The following is a 22,807-nucleotide window of genomic DNA, read 5'->3' as shown; positions in this document are numbered from 1 at the left end:
GCCTCACAGCATCTTAACCATGATAACCATAAGTCCATGCCAGGTGCTGATGATCTCTTATACAGCAGTAACACTTAAATTAAATGTTACTCTTAAATTCATAATATGATTTTTCCCACATTTTTGTTTCTTCTGAAAGTTATTTAAATCTAACTTCTACCACTTACATAGGCAAGGTTTTCAAAATAATGCTTTATCATTCTCTTAATTTATTTTAGTAACTCCCCTCTCCAACTCACTACAAAATCAACTGGAAACAAATACAGTGGCTCACCTGTTGAGTCTTTTGTCCCACCATCCATGAAAAAGTTGAGATTTAGGGGTCAGTTGGCTCCAGCATGCTCATCCCATTCATATAGTAGGAAAGCTTTCAGGAAATCCTAGCATTCCTTTGTTTCCTTTTTCAGCTTAAAATACAGACAAAACTGGATATCCTGCTAGGGTGAGAATTTCTTAGAAAATGAAAGCCATGTCTAACATTTGTGTTACGGCAGATGCGTTTAAATAGATTTTCTCTAGATTTGAATGTTGATGACTCCACAGGCAGGAAAACTCTTGGATGGTATAGATGTTATGGGTTTAAAAAAAAAAAAAAAGCTTGCTGGAAGGTAAATCAGACGTAGATCTTATTTCCTATGACTATTGGGAAGATAAAAATATTTGCTGAAAGAAAAGATGATTTTAACAAGGGCTTTGAGAATCTTTGGGTATCAATGCTTCTAACGTTGAGAAGCGCATTGAAAACATTCTTCTTGAAAGGTCCTGTGCTCTTGCTTGTTCATGCTTTATCAGGTGAAGAAAAACAATTTAGCTCATAAAATGATAGAAGATATAACATTTGTAATAATTTACATACCCATCCATGACAGGCAGAATGATATCCCCCTCCCCCCACAAGATGCCCTGTATTAATCCCTGAAATATGAATATGTTGGGTTCTAGGCAAAGCAAAATTAAGATGACTAATTAGCTCACCTAAAAATAAAGAGATCATCTTGGATTATCTGGGTAGCTCGGATGTAATCACAAGGGTTCTTAAAAGTGAAAGGTGGAGGCAAAAGAGGGAATCAGAGAAAAAGATATGAGGATGTAAACAGGATCAGAGAGATTCTATACTGCTGGCTTTGGAGATGGAAGTAGGGGACAATGAGCCAAGGACTTCAGGCAGCCCCTCGAAGCCAGAAAAGGCAATTAAATGAATAATCTTCTAGAGCCTCCAGAAAGGAACACATACTCCTGCTGAAACTGTGTGTTGGATTTCTGATCTATCCAACTATAAAACAATAAATTTGTGTTTAAGCCACCGAGTTTGTAGTAATTTGTTGTGGCAGCAACAGAAAACTAATACAACATCAATAAAAATTTTTTTGTCTAGTAGAGAAGTTCACAATTTGATAAAAATAAGGAGTCCTTGTCAGGGAGACTGACTCCAAAAATCTAATGCTCGCAGGCTGCTCAAGGAAGTGAGGGTCAAGGGTTCATTCCCCTTCACCTTTGTTCTGTTCAGTACATCATGCCCTGATGGGCCATGGCTCACACGCTCCGCTCTGGGAAGCACGGCAGGAAACAAAAGACAGGGCTTAGCCTCCAAATGACAAACACTGTTATTCTTTTCTCTCTGTAGCTACACCCTAACATTATGTTAACCAGAAAAATTTCATTCGATACTGTTTTAGAATTGCATCCAACCCCAATCACTTGAGGGAAAATGAAATAAGTTCTCCTCTTTGCTGGGTTGGTTGTCTTTGGTAAATCCTTATTTATTTTTGCCAAATGGATCCAGCTTTCACCCAGAAGCACTGTGGGAATTCTCTGTGGGAACGTGTGGTGATTGTAGAACCCTAGCTTAGCAGGCTTGTAGTGATGGTTCTGTTAAAGTAGACCCTGAAGGGATGTTGTCAAAGAATTCACTTCAGGTCTTAGCCACACCAGGCCAGCTTTCTTTTCTTGAAATGAGATCAAAGTGTCCCTATGAAGTACCTTTTTTTTTTTTTAAATGTCACTTGGCTGGGGCGCCTGAGTGGCTCAGTTGGTTAAGTGTCTGACTTTGGCTCAGGTCACACACTTCGTGGGTTCAAGCCCCATGTCGGACTCTGTGCTGACGGCTAGCTCAGAGCCTGGAGCCTGCTTTGGATTCTGTGTCTCCCTCTATCTCCGACCCTCCCCTGCTCATGTTGTCTCTCTCTTTCTCGGAAATAAACAAAACATTAAAATTTTTTTTTAAATGTCACTTGGCTGACAGAGGGAGGACACACAATTATCCTTCTTTTGTAGAAAAGGATACCAAACTGCTCAGCAGGTTGTTTTTTTAATGTGCATTTGTTTGGAAACCACAAAATAAAACTGCCAAAAAAACCCTGAAAGGCAGGGTACATATACCTGAGTAGTAACTGGAATATATTCTGGTTTTTAGTCTAGATTTTATCATCGAAAGCAGTGGTCTTGACCATTTTCTAGCAGTTCGTCGGAGGGATGGATCAAAAGTCCCTTTAGGAATCTACTAGAAACTATGGATCATCATCAATATAGAAAAAAAGCATATCACCAAATTTTGCGTACGGTTCAGGGATTCACAGACCTCCATAAGTTCATCCAAGGGCCCTCCAGGAGAAGGCTCCCAAGCATGGGGGATGGGACATGACACATAGGTGGCCATTATGAGTCAGAGGAGGGCAGTGCTCCTGCCTTACATCATGATGGGGCAGATAAGTATGGTTCTGAAAATTAAATTCCTTAATTTCATTAAAGTAAATTTAATGGTTTAAAAAAGGTGTATCTGAATCTTTAAAACTGAAAAGGACTATTTTTGAGTTCATTGTATCTTTTTCTTATCTCTTTTCTCATTTGACTTTTTTTTTTTTTTAATGCATGTGTGTGCATATATGTGCAGGAGAGAACTTAGCCCTTGGGAATGACATATAAATCAATGCTATATTGAGTTTTTGTAAGCGTAGGGGAGAAAAGTACTCCTAAACATGACAAGATATCACAATCCTACCCTTGTACTCATTCTATGAGGTTTTACATAGAACATTTTGTAAGCTTCTGGACGAGCTCTGCAATAACGCCTATTGTGGTTGGGCGAAATGAGCTACGGCCTTGTACTGATTTGTTAAGGTTGTATTAATTCATCTTGACCCTAAGACAAATCTTGACCTGCCGACAGACTCTGTGGTGGTCAGAGTGTTGCCGTCCCCTACCCCAGACCCAGCCCTGTTTCTTCTGATGTCCTTCATTGTGGCTGCAGTCCCAGCAGGGCACTATCAAGATGCACTCACAGTTGAGTGTTCACAACTGCTACCTGCTAGAAGTGGAGGGAGGAGATCCTGACCGGCCACCAAGTTGTGGTGGCAGAAAATGGATCAGCGAGGAGAAATGGATGACAAGGTCTTGGAATGGAAAATAGAAGAAACCTTAAAGCAAGGGTGTGCAACCCATCGCACTTAACAAATAATCTTAAATTTGGATGGAAACCAGTTATAGCAAGAGAGACCTTTCAGTGTTCTTTCTCCAGAAGAACAGGAATTGTGAAACCTTTGTCCTCTTGGCCCCCTCTTTAGACAATGGTGGGTTGGAGTTAGGGAAAAATTTTAGGACTGTGGAGCATTTTGTAACTGTGAAGTGCAACAGAAATGCTAGATGGTTTTTGCTGTTAATGTTGCCTTAACTGTCAGGGACTGCTATGGAGGTGACATGGAGAATCGAAGGGTAACAAGGATGGAGGGCCCTTCACAGCACAGGCCTAGAGGGGAGGACAACAGCTCTTTCTGGGGCTTCTAGCTTTTTCTAATCATGGAGAAACCAGATCTAATGAGTGGAAAACGCATTGCTGGCTTCTCTGCTCAGCATCACTGGCCCCTTGCAAGAAAATAAAGTTTTTGCCTTGTTGTCTTTGACCTCTGTCTTCTCTTTGGATAACCAGCTCCATGGTGGTAACAAAACCTTTCCAAGGTGAGCTTGGTGGCAGTGACCCACTTTTGAGGTCAGATTTGGGTGGAGAGGTGCCTACAGTTAAGGATATTATTTAGAGTGATTAAAAACAACCCACTCACTGATCTATGGGATACAGTCCACAGCCTTAATCCAAGCTTCCTTGGTGTTCCAGACATCTGTTGGTTATTTCACCCATATCATTCTCCTGAGTCAAGGTCAGCTTCTGAACATTTTTCTCATACCTGACCTGTGTTCCTGTGGGTTGTTTAAAGAAAAATGCCTTGGACGCTCATAAGCTGGGGTTTATTAGAAGAGCAAAGACTCCCAGAGGGCCTTGAGTCAGCAACTTCATGTGAGGTCTCTCTTTCCTTTCCTTCTTCCTCTCTGTTCTTTCATCCACCTCCAGTAAGTTGCTTTTTCCCTTCTATTCCCTCCCCAGCCTTTCCTTTATTTACAGCAGTAGGTGGTATTCATTCATTCATTTAGCAAATGTTCATTGAGTGTCTACTAAGAGCAGGCTCCATTCCTGGCTCAGGGCATACAGCAGTGAGCAAGATAAAAGAATAAAACCAAAGTCCTCACCATGGCCTATCAAACCCTCATGATCAGTCCCTGTCACCTCCGTGCCTCATCTCCTTCTCTCCCTTGACTTACTCCCTTTGCTCCTTTACTCCCTGGCTTTCTTGATGTTTCTCAGGCATGCCATTCTGCCATGGCTCCCCACTCTGCTTGGAAGACTCTTTAGAGAGCTGTAGGGCCTACTCCCTCACTTTTTGGAGGATTTCACATCATTGTCAGGTTCACGTTGGGCCTTTTCTGAATACCTTGTGTGAAGTAGCCACCTCTGACCCTTGTATTATGTCTGATCACCTCTGCCTGCTTTAATTTTTTCCATTGCACTTTTCACTATCTGACTTAATATATATTAACTGATTATTATTTTATTATCTACCTCCCCTCACTGCAGCATATGCTCCATGAAAACAGGGGCTGTATCCCCAGTACCTGCACATAGGCCTTAACAAATACTCATTGAATGAAGATTGGATGGGTGAAAAGAATAATGATTGGGGAAATGAATGAAAAGCTCAAAGTTTCAGACCTCAAAGAATGTATAATTTGGTGCATTGGAGACATAAATAAGATAACTCTAGCTTGTGGTCTAGTGGTGACTCAGAGACAGTTCATGTCTCTGCTCCACTTAGTGGCTGTGTCTTCAAGGGCCAATTACCTCAGCTCTCTAGGTTCTCTCTTTCAGCTCTCTCATTTTCTTGTTTGTGAAATATGAATAATAATAATAATAATACCATAGAGGATTCTTGTGGGAATTAAATGAAACAACCTATAGAGAGTGCTGAGCACAGGACCTGGCATGTGGTAAGCAGCCAGTAATTATTATCTGCCATTCTTATTGGGTCACTTGCTGGAATCCATTGGAGCCTGAAAAGATCTTCAGGATTATCCCCATCCTGGTCTGGTATTACTGAGACTTTTCTGTTACAGAGCAAAAATTAGAAAGTGCCCCCTACCAGAAGGACTGTCTGTCCCTGAAGACAACTCTCTCTTAGGATTTTTTTGAGCCACAAATGCTTTTGTCCTCTCTTCAAACGTATATTAAACATTTCATTTGTTCAGATAGGCTCAAAACAATAATATCTATCCCCTCTGGAAATAACTCTTTCCTGTTTAAATATCAGCAACCAGTTAAACATTATGTTTGGTTTTTTCTTTTCTAGTAGTTTTTAAGCCTCAGTAAATAATTGCTTAAGACTGTACTTTAAGAGGCACATGTAAATCTTTCTTTCGCCTTGTGATACAGGGAAAAGCATGTCAAAAGTCATTCTAACAATTTGTATTTTAATTTAAGTTTTATGAGTTACCATTTAGAGAGGGCCAGTTTCTCATTGGCAAGCCTTCTTAAGAGGTTGAAGCTTTGATCTTAAATCCGAGGGAGGCTTTGCCGAAATTGGAGGTGACATTGTTGACAGGTTTGTCTGTAGCTATTCTACTGCCATTAATTAAACACAAACACGCCCCTTTTATTTACTCCCCTGGAGTAAATGAATTGAACTTGACTTTGGTTTTTGATTGGAGGCTATGAGAGAGGGTCCAGGAAACATCAAAGAAACTCTTAATCTAGTAAAACTAACTCTCAAATGACCTAGCTTGAACATTAAAGAGTCCTTGATTCCTGTGCTGGTCTAGTTTCTTTTCTGTAAGGCGTTAATTCCCTTTAATGATAAGAAAAGTGCAGGGACAAATAATCATCCCCTCCCCGTAAAATTCCAGAGGGTTATAGGCTCTTTAATTTTATCTCCCTTCTGAAAGTCTCCTTTGTAAAACTGTATATGCGTTTTTTCTTTTGTCCTTTCATACTGCTTATGCCTTTAAGATCTCAGCTTTAATATCTTAGAACTTTATTTCTTTTGTATTTCAATTTTAGATTTTTTTTTTATTACAATCCTAGATCTATAGGAATGAAGGCACAGACAGGTTAAAACACTTTTATAAGCAAAAAGCCAGATGGTGCCTTTGCAGCAACAAAATAGTTGAGTAGCCTTGTAGTTGAGAAGTCTGTTTTCATGTCTGCTTGGGAAGCCCCACCAAACGATTCATTTGCACCCAGACAAGTAGCCATCAGCATGCCTACTGGGAGCCCAGCACCATTTGAAGCACAAAAGAGTAGTGAGCAAAAGAGACAGCAATCCTATTCTCATGGAGTTTATATTCCAGTGGACAGTTAACACAAGAACTAAATTATACAGTCTCCACAGAAGACTGTGGAAGAAAATACACACAGCATTATGGGGTGGCCAGGGGAGGCCTCACTGATAAAGTGACGTCTGAGCAGAGACCAGCAGGAGCTGAGGAGGGGTGCTCTTGGCGTGGGAGAGGGAGGAAGAGGCCACAGTGAGCACAGAGATTTGGAAGTAAGAGTATGCCGTGTGTGAATGGGGCAGCAGGGAGGTCAGTGCGGCCGAGGGAAAGTGAGTGGGTGTAGGAGAAAAGGTCAGAGGTGTCAGAGCAAGTCCTTGTGAGACAGGTATGACCTTGGCCTTTCCTCGGAGTGAGACAGGAGCCATGGGAGGGTTCTGAACCAAGCAGTGCTGTGACATGGTTTCCATTGAATGGGTTTGTTGTGGCAGCTGGACTGGAGCCAGGAGACTGGTTAGGTGGCTGTGGCCTTGATCTAGACCAAAGGTGGTAGTAGTTTGAGCCAGGGTGGAAGTGATGAGGAGTGTTTAGATTCAGGGTACATTATAAAGGCAGAGCCCAGAGGATTTCCTGCTGGACTGGATGGAGAACAGCCTGGGCACCTGGACCATGCATGCTTCACACGTGCTTTGCCTTCTTACTGATGGTCCTCATTGGTCTCCAAAGTGCCATCAACCAATCCTTCTGGTCATGATCGTGAATCGGTAGACGCTCTGATGGCTGAGAGCAATATATCCGTGGGGTCTTCCTGAGCACACATTCTGAACAGATGGTACCTGGTTAATTAATGAGAGCGAACATCACCCACCGGTGTGAGTTGCTTAGTCCTTCTTGACACCATCTGACTGGACCTGTGGCCTCACATTCTCAGAGGGGACCTGTATAGGTGCTTATGTCATCCCAACTGGCAGCTCAGCCCCAAGTCTGTAAAATGTCAGGAAAGAACACCGAAGTATGAGAAGCTACAGTGAAGACCAGGAAGAGGAAGATCAGGAAATTTGTAGTACAAACAGCAAATATCAGGAGCTCTTTCCCTTTCTATCTCTCGTAGCTTCAGTTGGAATATAAAAGATGCAGTATTTCACAGATAACCAGAGAGAATTAATGAACTAACATAGAATATGACCAAAACAAAGATTAAGTCCCACATTTGGTCCCTGAGGGCCGGCAGGAGAAGAATTTATGGATCTCTCTAGTCAGATAGGTGGAAGGCAGAGTGGCTGTCCCGGAGTCCCGCTCTCCACCCGCCCTGATCTTTCCTACTTCAATAAACCACAAAGTCTGTTGTGAGAGAAGACGAGTACATGGTTCACTCTGACGATGGCCAAGGACAGAGCCAAAAAGTCTGTTTGTTTAGGAGAAGTCTTATTTCCCATCCCTGCCTTACTCATATGGGCCTGAATAAATCTTAATCTAAGTTCTTATCTCAGGAAAAGCAAAGGGTGGCCGTGGAAGCCCTCTAAATAACAGGTGCGGGCAGAATGAAGAGGGCTGGGGAGGGCGGAGGCCTGTGGAAAATACGTTCAGGAGGCCAAGAAGTCCATAAGGCTGATGAGCTCGAGAAAGGAGCAGGTGGAGGGGAGGGGGGCCAATGCCTAAGGGTGCAGACTGGAACCTACTAGGATAGGGTGATAGGGAGACCAGATGGGCTGGCATTCGGTCAAAGCAGATGGTGGGCTTTTATTTTTAAAAGGATTTGTAAATCCTAGGAACAAGGAACATAAGGGTACTGGGGCCTTTAATCCCATTAGTAGAGGACAAAAGTGTTCTCTTTAAAAATGTAAACCTACCAATTATAGAATTTCTAGTATCAAAACTTCGGGACAGAGTACCAGCTTGTGAAATACCAAGAAATCTCTGGATTCTTCATTGAGGGGAAGAGAGAAACTGCAGAAATAGGGGATTCGTTGTGAGTTACTAAAAAGCCTACTCCTCAAGAATTTGAAGTGTACATTTGGAAGCAGGCAAAATGTCATATATTTATACAAAAGAGCCTTGCTTACATATGGAGTTGGAAGAAGAGCTCACTGTAATTAGGGACCGATTTGTTATTTAGTAAATTTTGAGTGTATAATGAGACAAATTAAAAAATGGAAGCACCTGTCGCTTTCTAAAAAGTTGTCCCCCTGGGTCCCCTTCCCTAGTCCCCTGGCTCTTCTCCCAGTTGCACAGAAGTCCTGTTCTTCAGCCCTTCTCTCAGCCATTCCCTGGGGGTCCAGAATTACTTCCGTAAGCCTTCTCCTCAAGGACCCCTCAAGGAGCCCAGACTTGGGAGCATAGCACGGAGTCATCACTGGACGTTTGTGGTGGCACAGGTGTGAAGGCGGCCCAAGCACAGGCAGGGCCACACAGTCCCTTGGTAGATGGAGCAGAGGGCTGTGTCTCCAGTCCATGAGGAATCTACCATCTTTGCCCCTGTGTGATACCTGACCCTGCCGAGCGGGAAAGCCTAATTTCATCTAAAGAATTTCAAAGAAATGTTGAATATTAAGAGAAAGTTTTAAGTAGTGCGATTCATTGTTAAATCATTTTTTTGTTTAGACTATCCATATGCCCAATAAGTAAATATCAACATCTGTTTTTTTTTTTTAATTTTTTTTTTTTATGTTTTATTTATTTCTAGGAGAGAGAGACAGCGTGAGCAGGGGAGGGTCAGAGAGAGAGGGAGTCACAGACCGAAAGAGGCTCCAGGCTCTGAGCTGGCAGTCAGCACAGAGCCCGACGCGGGGCTCGAACCCACGAACCGCGAGATCATGACCTAAGCGAAAGTCGGACGCTTAACCGACTAAGCCACCCAGGCGCCCCTCAACATCTGTTTTTGATGCTATCTCAAAATTATTCTTTCTTTAATTATTTCTTCCCTTAATTATTCCTGAAAAGTGTAGCAGTCATCTCGTGTTTGGAAGTGGAATACAGTTGCTTTCCAACACCACTGAGCGGGTATTTTTGTTTGTTTTGATCTGTAAAGGTATGGAAACCTGACAAGCCCAAACTGTGAAGAGGATGAAAGCCCCACTTCATCAGAGTCCAAGACGGTGATCCGGAAGTAAGTAAGCCTTCCCTCTGCATGACAAGCTCTCAGACAAAATTCTTATCTTAAAAGAATGTAATTCAGTAATTTTTTTTTATTCCTTTCTAATGTTGTCATGGTTTTTCCCATAATGCCTAAAATCATAGAGTTATATTTTGACTCTCCAGTGATAATTCACTTATTCATCCAATAAAAATGTATCAGGCATCTGCCATATGCCAGGCGCTGTGCTAAGGGAAACAGCTATGAACAAAATAAATCAGTCTCAGCTCTAATGAAGTTGGTATTTTAGTAGAGGGACAAGGAATGCACACAAAAAAGAGGGTAAAGGGGCTGGATCCTGATGGAGAGTTTGATTCAGAGAGGATGCCAGGAGTGAGCCTTCTGATCTGGTGGCATTGGAGCAGAATGTATCCTGAATGGGGTACAGGCGAGGCTTTGTGAATATCCAAGCAGGGAAAATATGGAAAAAGCTCCAAGGCAGGAGCAGTGTTGGAGAAGCGGGAGGGAGATGAATGAGGCGAGAGCAGATGCCAAAGGATGAGATCTATAAGGTAGCGGGGGCCCCACAGCACATGGGGACTTGGAGGCCCCGGGGAGGATGTTCAGTTTTATTCTAAGGAACGTAAAAAGAATTTAGAAGGTTTTGGGAAGAGCAGTGCTATGGCCTGATTTATATTTCTAAAGGCTTGCGTGGATCTGTGTGGAAAATAGACTCTGGCAGTGGGATGGGGCAAGAGTGGCAGCAAGGAGCCTGGTTTGGGTGCTTACAAGGGTCCAGGTAAGGGGTGCTGGTAGCGTGGACTTGAGGAGGAGGAAGAGGGTGGTGGTGGTGGTGGTGGTAAGTAGTAGTAGTGGTGGTGGTGGTGGTGGTAGTCGTAGTAGTGGTGGTGGTGGTGGTGGTGGTCATAGTAGTAGTGGTGGTGGTGGTGGTAAGTAGTAGTGGTGGTGGTGGTGGTGGTGGTAAGTAGTACTAGTAGTAGTGGTGGTGGTAGTAGTATGGTGGTGGTTACAAGTAATAGTACTAGTACTAGTAGTAGTAGTGGTGGTGCTAAGTAGTAGTAGTTGTGGTGGTGGTGGTGGTAAGTAGTAGTGGTGGTGGTGGTAAGTAGTACTAGTGGTAGTGGTGGTGGTAGTAGTGTGGTGGTTACAAGTAGTAGTACTAGTACTAGTAGTGGTAGTGGTGATGGTGGTAAGTAGTAGTAGTAGTAGTAGTAGTAGTAGTATGGTGGTCGGGGTGGTAAGTAGTAGTAGTAGTAGTATAATAGTAGTAGTATGGTGGTCGGGGTGGTAAGTATTACTAGTAGTGGTGGTGGTGCTAAGTAGTAGTAGTTGTAGTGGTGGTGGTGGTGGTGGTGGTGGTAGTGCTATTAGTAGTGATAGTAGTAGTCGTAAAAGTAGGAGTAACTTGTAAAAGGAGCAGCCTCTTCAGAGATCTTGAAGGTGTTGCTGGCAGGTTGTACTGATGAAGTGGACAGGGCGTATGAGAGGAAAAGAGGCCAGGACACCTCCAAGGGTTGTGGTGTGAGCAACTGATAGAATAGAACCTTGGCTTTATGAGAGAAGAAAGACTGGTGAAGAGGAGCGGATATGGTGGGGAGCACGTGTCAGTGATTTCGTCTGAGACATACTAATTTTGAGATAGTTGGATGAGTCTAGATAGTTAGAAGTCGGGACTGGAGGTGTAAATCTGGGCATCCTGAGTTTATACATGGCGTTTAAGGCTAGAGGGCTAGGTGTGCCCTCCTGGGAACAAAGGTAGATAGAGAAGAGGAAGGTCCCAAAACTGAGCCTTGGTTCTTTCCTGTATTTAGAGTTAGGAAATTAGAGGGTCCAGCAAGCGGAGACTGGAACACAGCAGCCAGTGGGGAAGAGAAGAAAGAAGAAATTGTGTCCAGAAGATGAGCAAAGAAGGAGTTTGGGGGGCGAGGGGCTGTGACCAGTTGTATCTAATACTGCTCAGACATCAAGTGAGAGGAGCCTGGGAAGCAACTATGGTGTTTGCAGCATGTTGGTCTTTGGTCCTCGTGACAAGTGCAGCTTTGGTGGATGGAGGTGGGGGTCAAGAGAAGACAGAAATTTGGAGGAGTTTTGCTGTAAGAGAAGAGAAAGGGGCAGGAGGATGATCTGGAGCCAAGGAGAGTTTTTTTCAGTGTGTGTGCGTGTGTGTGTGTGTGTGTGTGTGTGTGTGTGTGTGTGTGTGTTAGAACCAGGTGATAGTTGATCTGATGAGAATAATGTGGGAGGCACTGAAGAAAACGGCAGGGGTGCAGGCCAGTGATGTTCTTGAGCGGATGAGGCATATGCCAGGGCGCTTGAAGGTACTCTCGGTAAATATTCATCTTGGGGCCAAAAGTCCAGGCAGCTAATGCTATGGACTATTTTATCTCCTCAGAGGATCGACTGATGGCATCCTTTCTTGAGAAGCCGAGGATGTGAAGGCAGAAAATTGAGCATCTTTTTAAGTCCTGAGTTAGGGAGTTTTATTATTTTATTGGATGGGCCATAACCTTCCAGAAAACCAGTGTAGATTTTTGATTGTCAAATGCAAGATGTGGTGAGCAGAACACAGACTTTTATTCTGAGGGGTTTGGAGAGGCTTCTTGGAGGAGGTGACATTTGAAGGAGGCCTTGAAGGAGGGCGAAGATGGTGGTGGTAGGACCATCCACGCAGAGGGAACGGTGGAACCCAATCAGGGACACGCAGTGTGTGTGACATTTTGGAAACAGCGCAGAGCCGGTGTGGCTGCATCGTGGTGGTATCTGTACCAGGATGAGGGGAGTTGTAGAGCCGAACTCTCATGGAGGGGGTTAGTTCTCCCAAAAGAACAGGACCATCCCTGGTAAGCAGTAGACAGCCCTGAGAGGCTTTTGTAGGAGGGAAGCATTATAATCAAATAGGTGATCTGGGGCATGGCTTAGACTTACGGACTTCTTACTTAGAGTGAGGTCCGTGCGCCAGCAGCATTGGCGCCGCCTGGGAGCTTGCTAGAAATGCAGGATCTCTGGACCTGGATTAGACTCTGCATTTCAGGAAGATCCTTGAGTGATTCTGCACATTTTAAGGTTTGAAACTCATAGTATTAGCAGTTTCGTTGTACAGTCGTTTGTCCACGAAAACTTAATTGAAATAGTAATTTTTTAAAAAGCATTTTAAATTTAAAAAGTTTTGATGTTTATTTATTTATTTTTTTTTTGAGAGAGTGAGAGAGAGAGCATGAGCAGAGGAGAGTCAGAGAGAAAGGGAGACACAGAATCCGAAGCAGGCCCCAGGCTCTGAGCTGTCAGCATAGAGCCCGATGTGGGCTCAAACCCACAAACCGCAAGATCATGACCTGAGCCGAAGTCAGACGCTTAACTGACTGAGTCACCCAGGTGCCCCAGAAAAGAACCTTTTTATATATGAATATTTTAAAGCCTAAACAAAAGGAGAGAATTGAGTGCCAACTTGTCAAGTGTAACCTCCACCTGTGACCACATTCAGAAATAATTATGTTTTTATCCACAAATTGTGGAATTGAGTCAGATCTGGAGCTATATCATTCAGCTAGCTGCCAAGGAGAATAACAGTCTGAAAAATAGCCAGAGCTTTTGTGTTTCCCAGGGAGTGTTTTGAGATTAAATAGATTTCTGGGAAGTAGCAAGTTAAAGAAAATTGGTTTGTACCCTAGATGTGAAGAATCATGCTCATTATTTTAAAGTCCTATTATAAAACTTCATTGAACTTCATTGTACGCCAGGAACAGCGATGTGGGTGAAACTCCAGGATAAGCTGTTTTAAAGGGCTTTGCAGTTTTAAGCATATGAGTCCTTAACAAAGAGCTTCACATAGAACTCCCCTGAGGGGTCCATCATCTGGGGACAATGGTCCTTTCCTAAAGCCTCACAATGAATTGGTAGAAAGTTCTTGACCCTTTTCCTCAGACTGACTTGCCTTAAAAAAAAATTATGCCTGATGAAAATATGCTACTTTATCTTATAATGGACCACTCTGTCCTCCAAATGCTGGAATGCTAAAATCCCTTCTCTCTGCTGACCTCTTCCTTCCTTCCTTCCATTTTCCTGCTTTCTGGCTGCTTCCTCTCCCCCACCCCACTTCTCCTTGTATTATTTTTCATCTCATTTCACCATTATCTTTTTGCTTTTTCTAAAGTTACCCTTCTCCTAATCATTTCTGTGGCTGGAGAGGGTCCTTGCTCTGTCTTTCTGAGAGAAAATCGGGGAAGCATCTCCTTCATTCCATGTGTAGCATACTGAAAGTTCCTCCATCATCACAGAGCTCTGCATCTGTCACGTTAGCAACGGCTGAAGGCGTCCTAATGGCTGATGCATGTGTAGGACATCTGGCTCTACAGCAGTTCTCAGTGGGCTGGTTTTGTCCCCAGAGGATATCTGGCAATATCTGGAGACGTTTTTGTTGTCTTAACTTGATGGTGGGTGGAGGATGCTATTGGCATTGGGTGGGTAGAGGCCAGGATTGCTGTGAAACATTCTATGGTGTGCCAGACAGCACCGCCCTCCAACAAAGAATGACCTGCCTCGAAGTGTCGATATTGCGTAGGTAGGAAACGCTGCTCTGTGGCCATGAGGCTGCAGTCCCGAAGTGAAAACCCTCTTTAGTTATGGGAATCTAGATCTGTGTGAAAATAGGACCATGCTTATTTGGGGATTTCTCTATTCACGTCCTGCCTTGTACTGAGGAGAATCAAATGCCGAGGTGGCCCAGGAGCCAGCGTCATAGGAGGTGAAGGGCCTTGAGTGAGAAGCCTGGAGAATATAGATTTGAGTCTCTCTTCAATTGCTGTCATTTCCCTGCTAGATGACCTAGTCACCTCACCTCCCTCGGTTCTGCTTCTTGACCTGAAAAGTGAAGTGCTCGGGATGTATGCTCTCTGAGGCCCTTTCGAGTATAATGTCATGGAGGACAAAACTTAGTTAGCTTTCTCTTCATCTTTCAAAAATGAAAATGAGTATCAGAAACAGAGATATGACCCCAATTTTATAATGAGCTTTTGAGAGATACCCTGGACTGCTTTTTTCGGTCAGAGGGGCTGTGCACCCAGCTCTGATGAAAGAGGAAAACAAAACAGATGGCTTCTTTGATTTGCTTGTTATGAGTCATGACATCGTAACTGGTTGCTGTGTTCCCCAGCACAGAGATGAGCTACACACACACAGCATTGCATTGTGGGGTCTGGTGAGAGGGGCACAGTGCACACTGTTCTCCTTTGCCATGAAACTATCCCCTAGTGATTTCAGGTGGGAAACAGATGGTGGGAATTCAGTAACTTTCTAAGAAGTGAACATCCTGTTTTAGGGCAATGCCTTCAGTTCTGCAGATGGGGTACGGTATGGGTGGGGAATCGCTACTGAAAAATCCTCCACTATTATTTGGTTTTTCTGTTTTCAATGTAAAGCATAGAGCAAGGCTTCCATTTCATACAGGGTCCCAAATCCCAAGATAACAGTCTTCTCTGTATTTCTAAATATGGATCTAATCAACCTTTTGGAGGATGAAAGAACTTAGAAGGAAAACGTGGACATACAGATGGAACAGCCCAGAGGAAACACTGGCGCCTTGGACCACAACCGAGTGGTGTTCTTCATGAATTTCAAAAAGTCGCAGATTGTGCTGTGACTCCCACTTGTAATTCCAGTCCTGAGTGTGCCCAGCTCAGGCTTTGTGCAATATCGGGAACTTTTACAGTTATCTAGCCAAAACAAGAATTCCTTCAGTTGCAAGGAATTCAACGTCCAAGGCCTCTCTCTCTAGATGCTGGAATCTGCCACACAGTGATTTCTGATGTTAGCGCCAGACTGCTGTATATAATAAGGCATATCATGTTTATTTCTACAATCCCTAAACTTGCCACTATTTGGATATCAGGAAACTCACTTCCTGTGACAGAAGAAAACATCTCTGCCCACGTTCATTCCACCTGTGCCCTCTTCCTCCTTCCTGCTGACACTTTTCCACAATAAAATGCTGTCTATTTAGAATAATAAAATCAGAACCAGATGGAAAAGAACACTCTCCCTCGTGCAAATTTATTACCAGCGTTGAATTCAGAAGTGAAGAGAATGTAAAGAAGGGATATTAGCCATACAGAACCTTGACACCATGAATCTTCATTCTCTGAAATGGATCTAAAGTTAGAATATATATGTATGTATGTATGTATCAGTCATCTATCTTTATTTATCTGTGGATCACACTTAATTTAAAGAGGTTTAAGACTCCTTAGGAAATGACACTTTTTAAATTTCTATAATGACTATTGTAATGTAGAAAGAGTTCTGTTTCCTTTTCTTTTATGGACTCTCATCGCTTCCCTTCTGGAGTGCTGTGTTTTGTTTTCTCAAACTCTTTACCACAGCAGTGCTTTAAACTGTTGAAATCATTCCGCTTTCATCCCCGCACATTCAGACAATGTGAATGTCATTCTCATAATCTTTTCCCAGAAGTTGTAAATAGTGACACCAGATTTTAGTCACCAGTAAAGAGTCGTATAAATAGTAGCAATCCAAGACATTGGAGACACTTTCAAGAAAAGGGAGATGAGTTAAAGAAGGTTGGCTGTGATTCCTTAATGCCTGAGAAACCTTACAGTGGAAAGTATTAAAAAAATCTTCCCAGAGAGTTTGCAATTAATATTCATTCCAGCAAATTCAAGTACCCTAAGAAAGCAGTTGAAATTAATATGGTGGATTTTATTATTATTATTATTATTTTTTTTTTAATGTTTTTTGAGAGAGCGCTCAGTGTGTGGGGGTGGGGGGATGGACAGGAGAGAGGGAGACAGTGGATCCACAGGGAGCCTAAGATGAGGCTCGATCTCAGGAACTCACCGCAGGAACCATGAGATCATGACCTGAGCCAAAGTTGGATGCTTAACCAACTGAGCCTCCTAGTTGCCCTGAAATTAATGTGCTGATTTTTAACAACAATGGGGCAAAGAAATAGGGGATAAAGGACAGAACAAAAATATGATTAAAACTTAAAATTGAAAAGACTCTAATGTGAAAGGAATCATTTTTAAAAAGTAAAAGTAAAATGAAAGAAGAAATAGAGAAATAATATGCTATATAAAAGAGCCTCGTGTTGTCTTTAAAACGTCCATAGTGGAGAAAGGAAAATAGAATGCGCACTTTCAAAAGCCATTGAAATCTTGAATCAAATTGTGCATTTAAAGGAAGAGAGTAGAAATTAGTTTGCTAAAGATTAAGGGGTAAAAGAATATTGATAATCAGTGGTTCAGAAAGAAGAAAAATGAGGCACCTAAGAATCTCCTGGGGTTCTCCAAGTGTGGGAGAGTGGCGAATGGGCATCCCAACCAGCCTGTCACTTGATTTGCCCTGCACCACCCTGGCCACTGCCCCTGGCTGCAGTTTGTGGTGTAGTGTGAGGCCCTCTGCTCGGTGCTTTGTGTCTTCTTTTACCATCACAGATATGCTGTGAGATGTTGTCCTCATTTTATAGGTGTATAAATGGAAGCTTCAGAAAAGTTTGTGGCGCCTGGGTGGCTCTGTCGGTCAGACATCTGATTCTTGGTTTGGGCTGAGGACATGATCTCACAGTTTGTGAGTTTGAGCCCCACATCAGGCTCTGTGCTGACAGTATAGAACCTGCTTGGGATTTCTCTCTCCCTCTCTCTCTGCCTCTTCCTGGCTCTCTCTCTCAAAATATAAATAAACACACACAAAAAAGTTATATATTTTGACTAAACCCAAGCAGCTGGTTAAGTGAACTCTGGTATTTGAACTCAGGTTCACTGGACTCCAAGACCTGGGCTTCTCACCGTTTTGCTCTTGAGCCTGCCATTTCAGTATGAGCGTCGGGATCTCAGGTGCTTGTGATTTTCCCCCCATGCATGCCTCCATCACAGTAATCGGGTTGCAGCCAGAAGTATATCAAGAACTAAGGTATATTACCACTATTGTGACTAGTGTTTTTAGCTTGTTAGCATCCTGAGATCTTTTAATTTGGGATTATTTACTTTACCCTGTGTTGTTTTGCCTGGCTTTACTACTCAATGAACACCCTAAGCAAGGTCCCCAGACAGCTGTTAGAAATGTGGAAGTTAGACTTGCTTCCTGGGGAAGGAGATGGCTTGCAGGATGTGAGGAGAGAAGAAGGAAGATCATCTTGGTCAGGCCCGTCAATCCGAGCGCCTGCTTCCTGTTTCTGGGGCCTTGGAGCATCTTTCGTTACCAACGGAAACTCCATTCTAACAGTGAATAGCACAGAATGCCTCAGCAGTTTTTTCATTAGAGGCCTATCTATAACATAAAAACACCCTTCTTGGACTCTGAGGAATGGGAGAATGACGAGCTGCTGATGTCCCTGAAAAACAGTTTTGGCAAGTGGCAGTGTCCCTTTGTGATAGTAATAGCTAGGGATCATTGACTGCTTAGTAGGCATAGTCCCTGTGTAAGTACTGTATATCCTCTTAATATTGCCATAATAACTCTATGTATGTGTCATAATAATTCTGTGTATGTATCCTTGAATATTACCATAATAACCCTATGTATTATTAGTCCCTTCTTACAGAGGAGTCTGAAAGACAAAGAGAGGTTAAGGAGCATGCCCAAGGTCATACAGGGAATAAGTGAAAGCTGGGATGTAAACCCAGGCCTTGGCCTCTACAGTCTGTGGACTCTACTTCTTTCCCTTTGATAAAAATGAGATGCTTTCTCTTAAGAACTTAGGTCAGACCCTCCTGTTTGTGCTTTTCTCTTAAAATTAGAGTTTTAGAAAAAATTTTTAAACTTTTTAAATTTATTTTTGAGAGACAGAGAGAGACAGAGCATGAGCATAGGAGGGGCAGAGAGAGGGGGAAACACAGAATCTGAAGCAGGCTCCAGGCTCTGAGCTGTCAGCACAGAGCCCAACGCAGGGCTCGAACTCACAACCCACGAGATCATGACCTGAGCCAAAGTTGGATGCTTAACTGACTGAGCCACCCAGGCGCCCCCAAGTTAAGACATTTTTCACAATAGTTTTGGATTTCTGTACAAACTGAACAGATAGTACAGGAGGCTTCCCATATTCCTCCCTTAGAGTTTCCCCTCCTGTTCTCACATTAATATAGTGCATCTATTAGTGAATGAACCGATATTGACACATTTTTAACTGAAGTCCATAGTTTATTCAGATTTCCTTACTTTTTTCCAATGTCCTTTTTCTGTTCCAGGAGCCCGTCCAGGATACCACATTACATTTAGTTTGTCATATCTCGGTAGACTCCTCTTGGCCATGACAGTTTCTCAGACTTTTCTAGGTTGTGACTACCTTAACAGTTTTGAGGTCAGATATATTGTGGGATGCCCCTTTATTGGATTCTTTCTCATAATTAGACTGAATTTATGAGTTTTTGAGAGGAATCTTACAGAGATAAGATGCCATTCTCATCACATGATATCAAGGACACATACTATCAACATGATTTATGACTGTTGTTGGCCTTGATCACCTGGTTGCAGTAGTAGTTTTCAGATTCCTCCATGGAAAACATCTTCCCCCCACCCGCTTCCTTCCCATATTGTGTTATTTGGAAGGAAGTAACTATGCATAACCCCCAGTTAAGGAGTGGGGAATTTCGCTTCTCCTCTTTTAGGGGAAGTATCTAGTCAATGAATTTAGACAACTTCTTTGTGGGAGATTTGTTACCCCATTTATTCATTTATTCAATTATCTATATCAATATGAAGTAGGCAGATAGTTTTTTATGCTTTGGGTTAGAATACGGTGCTAGTTTATTTCTTGCTCAGATTATTCCCATTTTTGGTCACTGGGAGCTCTTTTGGCGGACTCCTGTGTCACTCTGACATGCACCTATATCATTTGTGGGGTTATTTGGTTGTTTGGCCCCTTCTTACTTTCTGGCACTACACGATGCCCAAGGCTCATCTTATAGATTTCCCGCCTCAGTCCGAGAATCAGCAATTTCTTCAAGGAGATCTGGTTCTTTTCACCAGAAAATGGCATTAGAATCCAAGATTCTCAGCTGACAGGGCTACGAGATTCATGTTTACACGAATTATGTAAATATACATATTTATGTATAACATTTTGTATCTATATTTTGTTCAACATGAGTTCTTTTGATGCCTCCGCTTCTAATCCACTACCACATAGATTATTCTAGTCTGCTCCCCTGGCTTATTTGTAAATTCCCTCTGTGACAGTGAGAAAAGTGGCTTCTACATCTGCCAGACGTTTACTTAATTGTTCCGTTTCGGTATACATATAAGCAGTGTCAGAGTTGTTAACTCACACCCTAGTGGGAAACAACTTTATCAACTAGAACATGGTGCTTATATATATTTCCTTTTGCTGTAGTCCTTGGTCCTACAGACTGCCATTCTTCTTTTTTAAAATAATGAAAATAGCTAATATTTTTTGAGGACTTACTGTGTCCTAGGAAATATTCTAAATACTTTGTATGTCTTACCTCTTGGCCTCACAACAATCCTATAAGGAGGCATCTGTTATTGTTCCCATTTGACAGATGAGGAAGCTGAGGCACAAAGAGGCTAGGTTACAGCTAGTAAGCCAGAGAACTAGGATGCCATTTGGGTGCTCCAGAGACTATTTGGCCACGTTGGCTATACTGCTCATCAACAATGGGCATTTCAGAGCCCTTTTAGTACTTTTTCCTTTTCTAGTAGAGTACAGTCAGTGACAACTGAATAAGGCTTGGTGATACGGAGTTGGGACTATGCACAATAATTCTCTTCAGTTTCTGTAAATTTGCCTTCAGACACAGGACCCGTGCATCTAGTTTGGGAATAAAGGGCAGGTGTATAAACACTCCTGACTTTGGGCTTAACTGGCTTTAGGCTTGTCTCTTCCTATTCTTGGCCCTTCTCCACCCACATTTACTCTGTATTTCTGTGTATTCTTTCTGTCATAATCATCTTTCTCCTCCTCCTTGCCTTGGAGCTTTTTCTCTGCCACTGCCTCATGGCCCCTCACTGCCTTCTGTGCCCTGTGCTTGCCTGGTGCTTAGCACTGACTCTGGCCCTGTTTGCATTTATTTTTCTGACCCTCGTAATTCCTCCTTCACTTTCCCTCCCAGCGTTCTAATCCCTGCTCAGCCTCTAGGTGCTAAACTGCACTCTGGAAAATGTACAAGAAAGCATCACAAGATGACCTTGACAAGTCCAGATAGTAATGTTTCCATCTTTTCCAGGCTTTTGTCAGTAAAAAAGAGAAACAAATTTTATGTACCCTCCTTTGTCCTTTCTCGTCAGGGAAGCCATCTAGCCAGGGGTCTCAGAGGCAGCCTCCAAAGGGCAGCCTTCCCTGAAAAGGAAAATCTGCTCTGTGACTAGAGAACAAGGTGGTGGAGTCTAGCTCAGGTCAGTGTCAAGGTCACTTTGCTTCCTTTCCCTGAAGGGCAAAGTGCATTGGCTCCCACCTCAGGGCTTGGCACCCTCCATATGGAATTTCTTACCTTTTCTTTAATCTACCTTAGGAAAAGATCCAGTTCTTGGAGACTATCCTAATGTAGAAAAACATTTTGCTGCTTTTGAAAAAATGGCCCCATATCTTATTAAGTAACAATAAATTATTATCTCAAATAGACTTCTGGGGAGAGAAAAGAGCTCTAAATGGACAAAGTTATTATTTTTGTCATAATAATCCTATTTTTGGCTCGGAGGCTATACATTATGGGAGAGGTGACTTCATATTTTGAAAATGTCTTATTAAGCCTTTTACCAATTGTAGAATATTTTACTACCAATGGGATTTTAATATGATTTAATACATATGCATTCAAATCCCTAAATGTACTTAAATATCTGTGGTTTGAGCATACCAGCAGCCTAGACACTCACCTCAGTCAGCCCTCTTACTCTGTACTGCATGCCTGAAGGTCCCCACGGTGGCTATCAGTTCTGTACTTTTTCCTTGTACCTCTCAGCTAAGGCATCTGTCTAGTACTTTCCAACCAGGTGTTATGAAGTATGATTTCTGTTTGGCTAGGAAATCAGATGAGTGCAGCAAACCTCTCTGTGCTCCATTCCTCCCCCCTCTTCCACAAATACTTTGGGATTAGAGAACATTCTACTAAAGAATGAATGGATTAACCAAGAAATTAAAGAGGAAGTAAAGTGCATTGAAGCCAATGAAAATGAAAACACGACAGTCCCAAACCTTTGGGATACAGCAGAGGCTGTTGTAAGAGGGAAGTTTAGAGATTGCTCCAGGCCTTCCTAAAGAAGGAAGAAATGTCTCAAATACACAATCTAACCTTATACCTAAAGGAGCTAGAAAAAGAACAGCAAATAAAGCCCAAAGCCAGCAGAAGAGGGGAAATAATAAAGATCAGAGCAGAAATCAATGATATCAAAATTTAAAAAACCAGATCGGTGAAACTAGGAGCTGGTTCTTTGAAAGAATTGACAAAATTGATAAACTCATATCCAGATTTATTGAAAAGAAAAAGCAAAGGATCCGAATAAATAAAATCACGAAGGAAAGAAGAGGGATCACAACCAACACTGCACAAATAACAAACAATAATACGAGAATAGTCAGAGTAATAATATGCCAACAAATTGGGCAATTTGGAAGAAATGGATAAATTCCTAGAAACATAAACTACCAAAACCGAAACAGAAAGAAATAGAAAATTTGAACACACTCATAACCAGAAATTGATTCAGTAATCAAAAATCTCCCAACAAACAAGAGTCCAGGAACCCTCCCTTCCTATTCTTTAAATAGGTCTTCTATGCATCCCTTGAAAGTGTTTTGCCCTCTCTTACCTCAGGATCTTTGCTTATGCTATTGGCTCAGATTCTTTACCCCACTAACTCTTCCTTATACCTAAGATCTCAGTTGAACATTGTTTCCTGAATCCTCTGTGGAATCCCTCTTGTGACATTCATCACATACACAGAAGATAAAGGGCACTCAAAAAATATTAGTTTAGTTAGTGAACTACTTCTCCCCAAGGGTCTGTTTCCTTAGAAGTACAAGTCTCAGAAGTCATGTCAGTCCATTCCACACATTGATGTCTGAGCATGTCTTTCTTTCCTTATAGACCATTGTGGTAGGCTGAACAAAGTTGCCAAGAATGCCTGAGGTAGAAAGGGCAATTCTGGTTGTCCCCT

At 42.5% G+C, this 22,807-nt stretch overlaps 1 protein-coding gene across 3 annotated transcripts in view; it reads left to right on the top strand.

Annotated features, from left to right (window-relative positions):
• Positions 1-22,807, top strand: part of RGL1 (ral guanine nucleotide dissociation stimulator like 1) — a 162,169-nt gene that overhangs the window by 89,967 nt on the left and 49,395 nt on the right. For all 3 annotated transcript variants that reach the window (XM_039252988.1, XM_039252986.1, XM_039252987.1), the window contains one exon: positions 9,617-9,694. In XM_039252988.1, coding sequence (XP_039108919.1) covers positions 9,617-9,694 — 78 coding nt within the window. The remainder of the gene's footprint in view (positions 1-9,616; positions 9,695-22,807) is intronic.

The sequence above is a fragment of the Hyaena hyaena genome, unplaced genomic scaffold (genome assembly GCF_003009895.1).
Source record: "Hyaena hyaena isolate Hyena2069 unplaced genomic scaffold, ASM300989v1 scaffold_439, whole genome shotgun sequence".
Classification (NCBI taxonomy): Eukaryota; Metazoa; Chordata; class Mammalia; order Carnivora; family Hyaenidae; genus Hyaena; species Hyaena hyaena.
The sequence above is the reverse complement of the archived record's forward strand: the minus strand, read 5'-3'. Positions and strand labels throughout refer to the sequence as shown.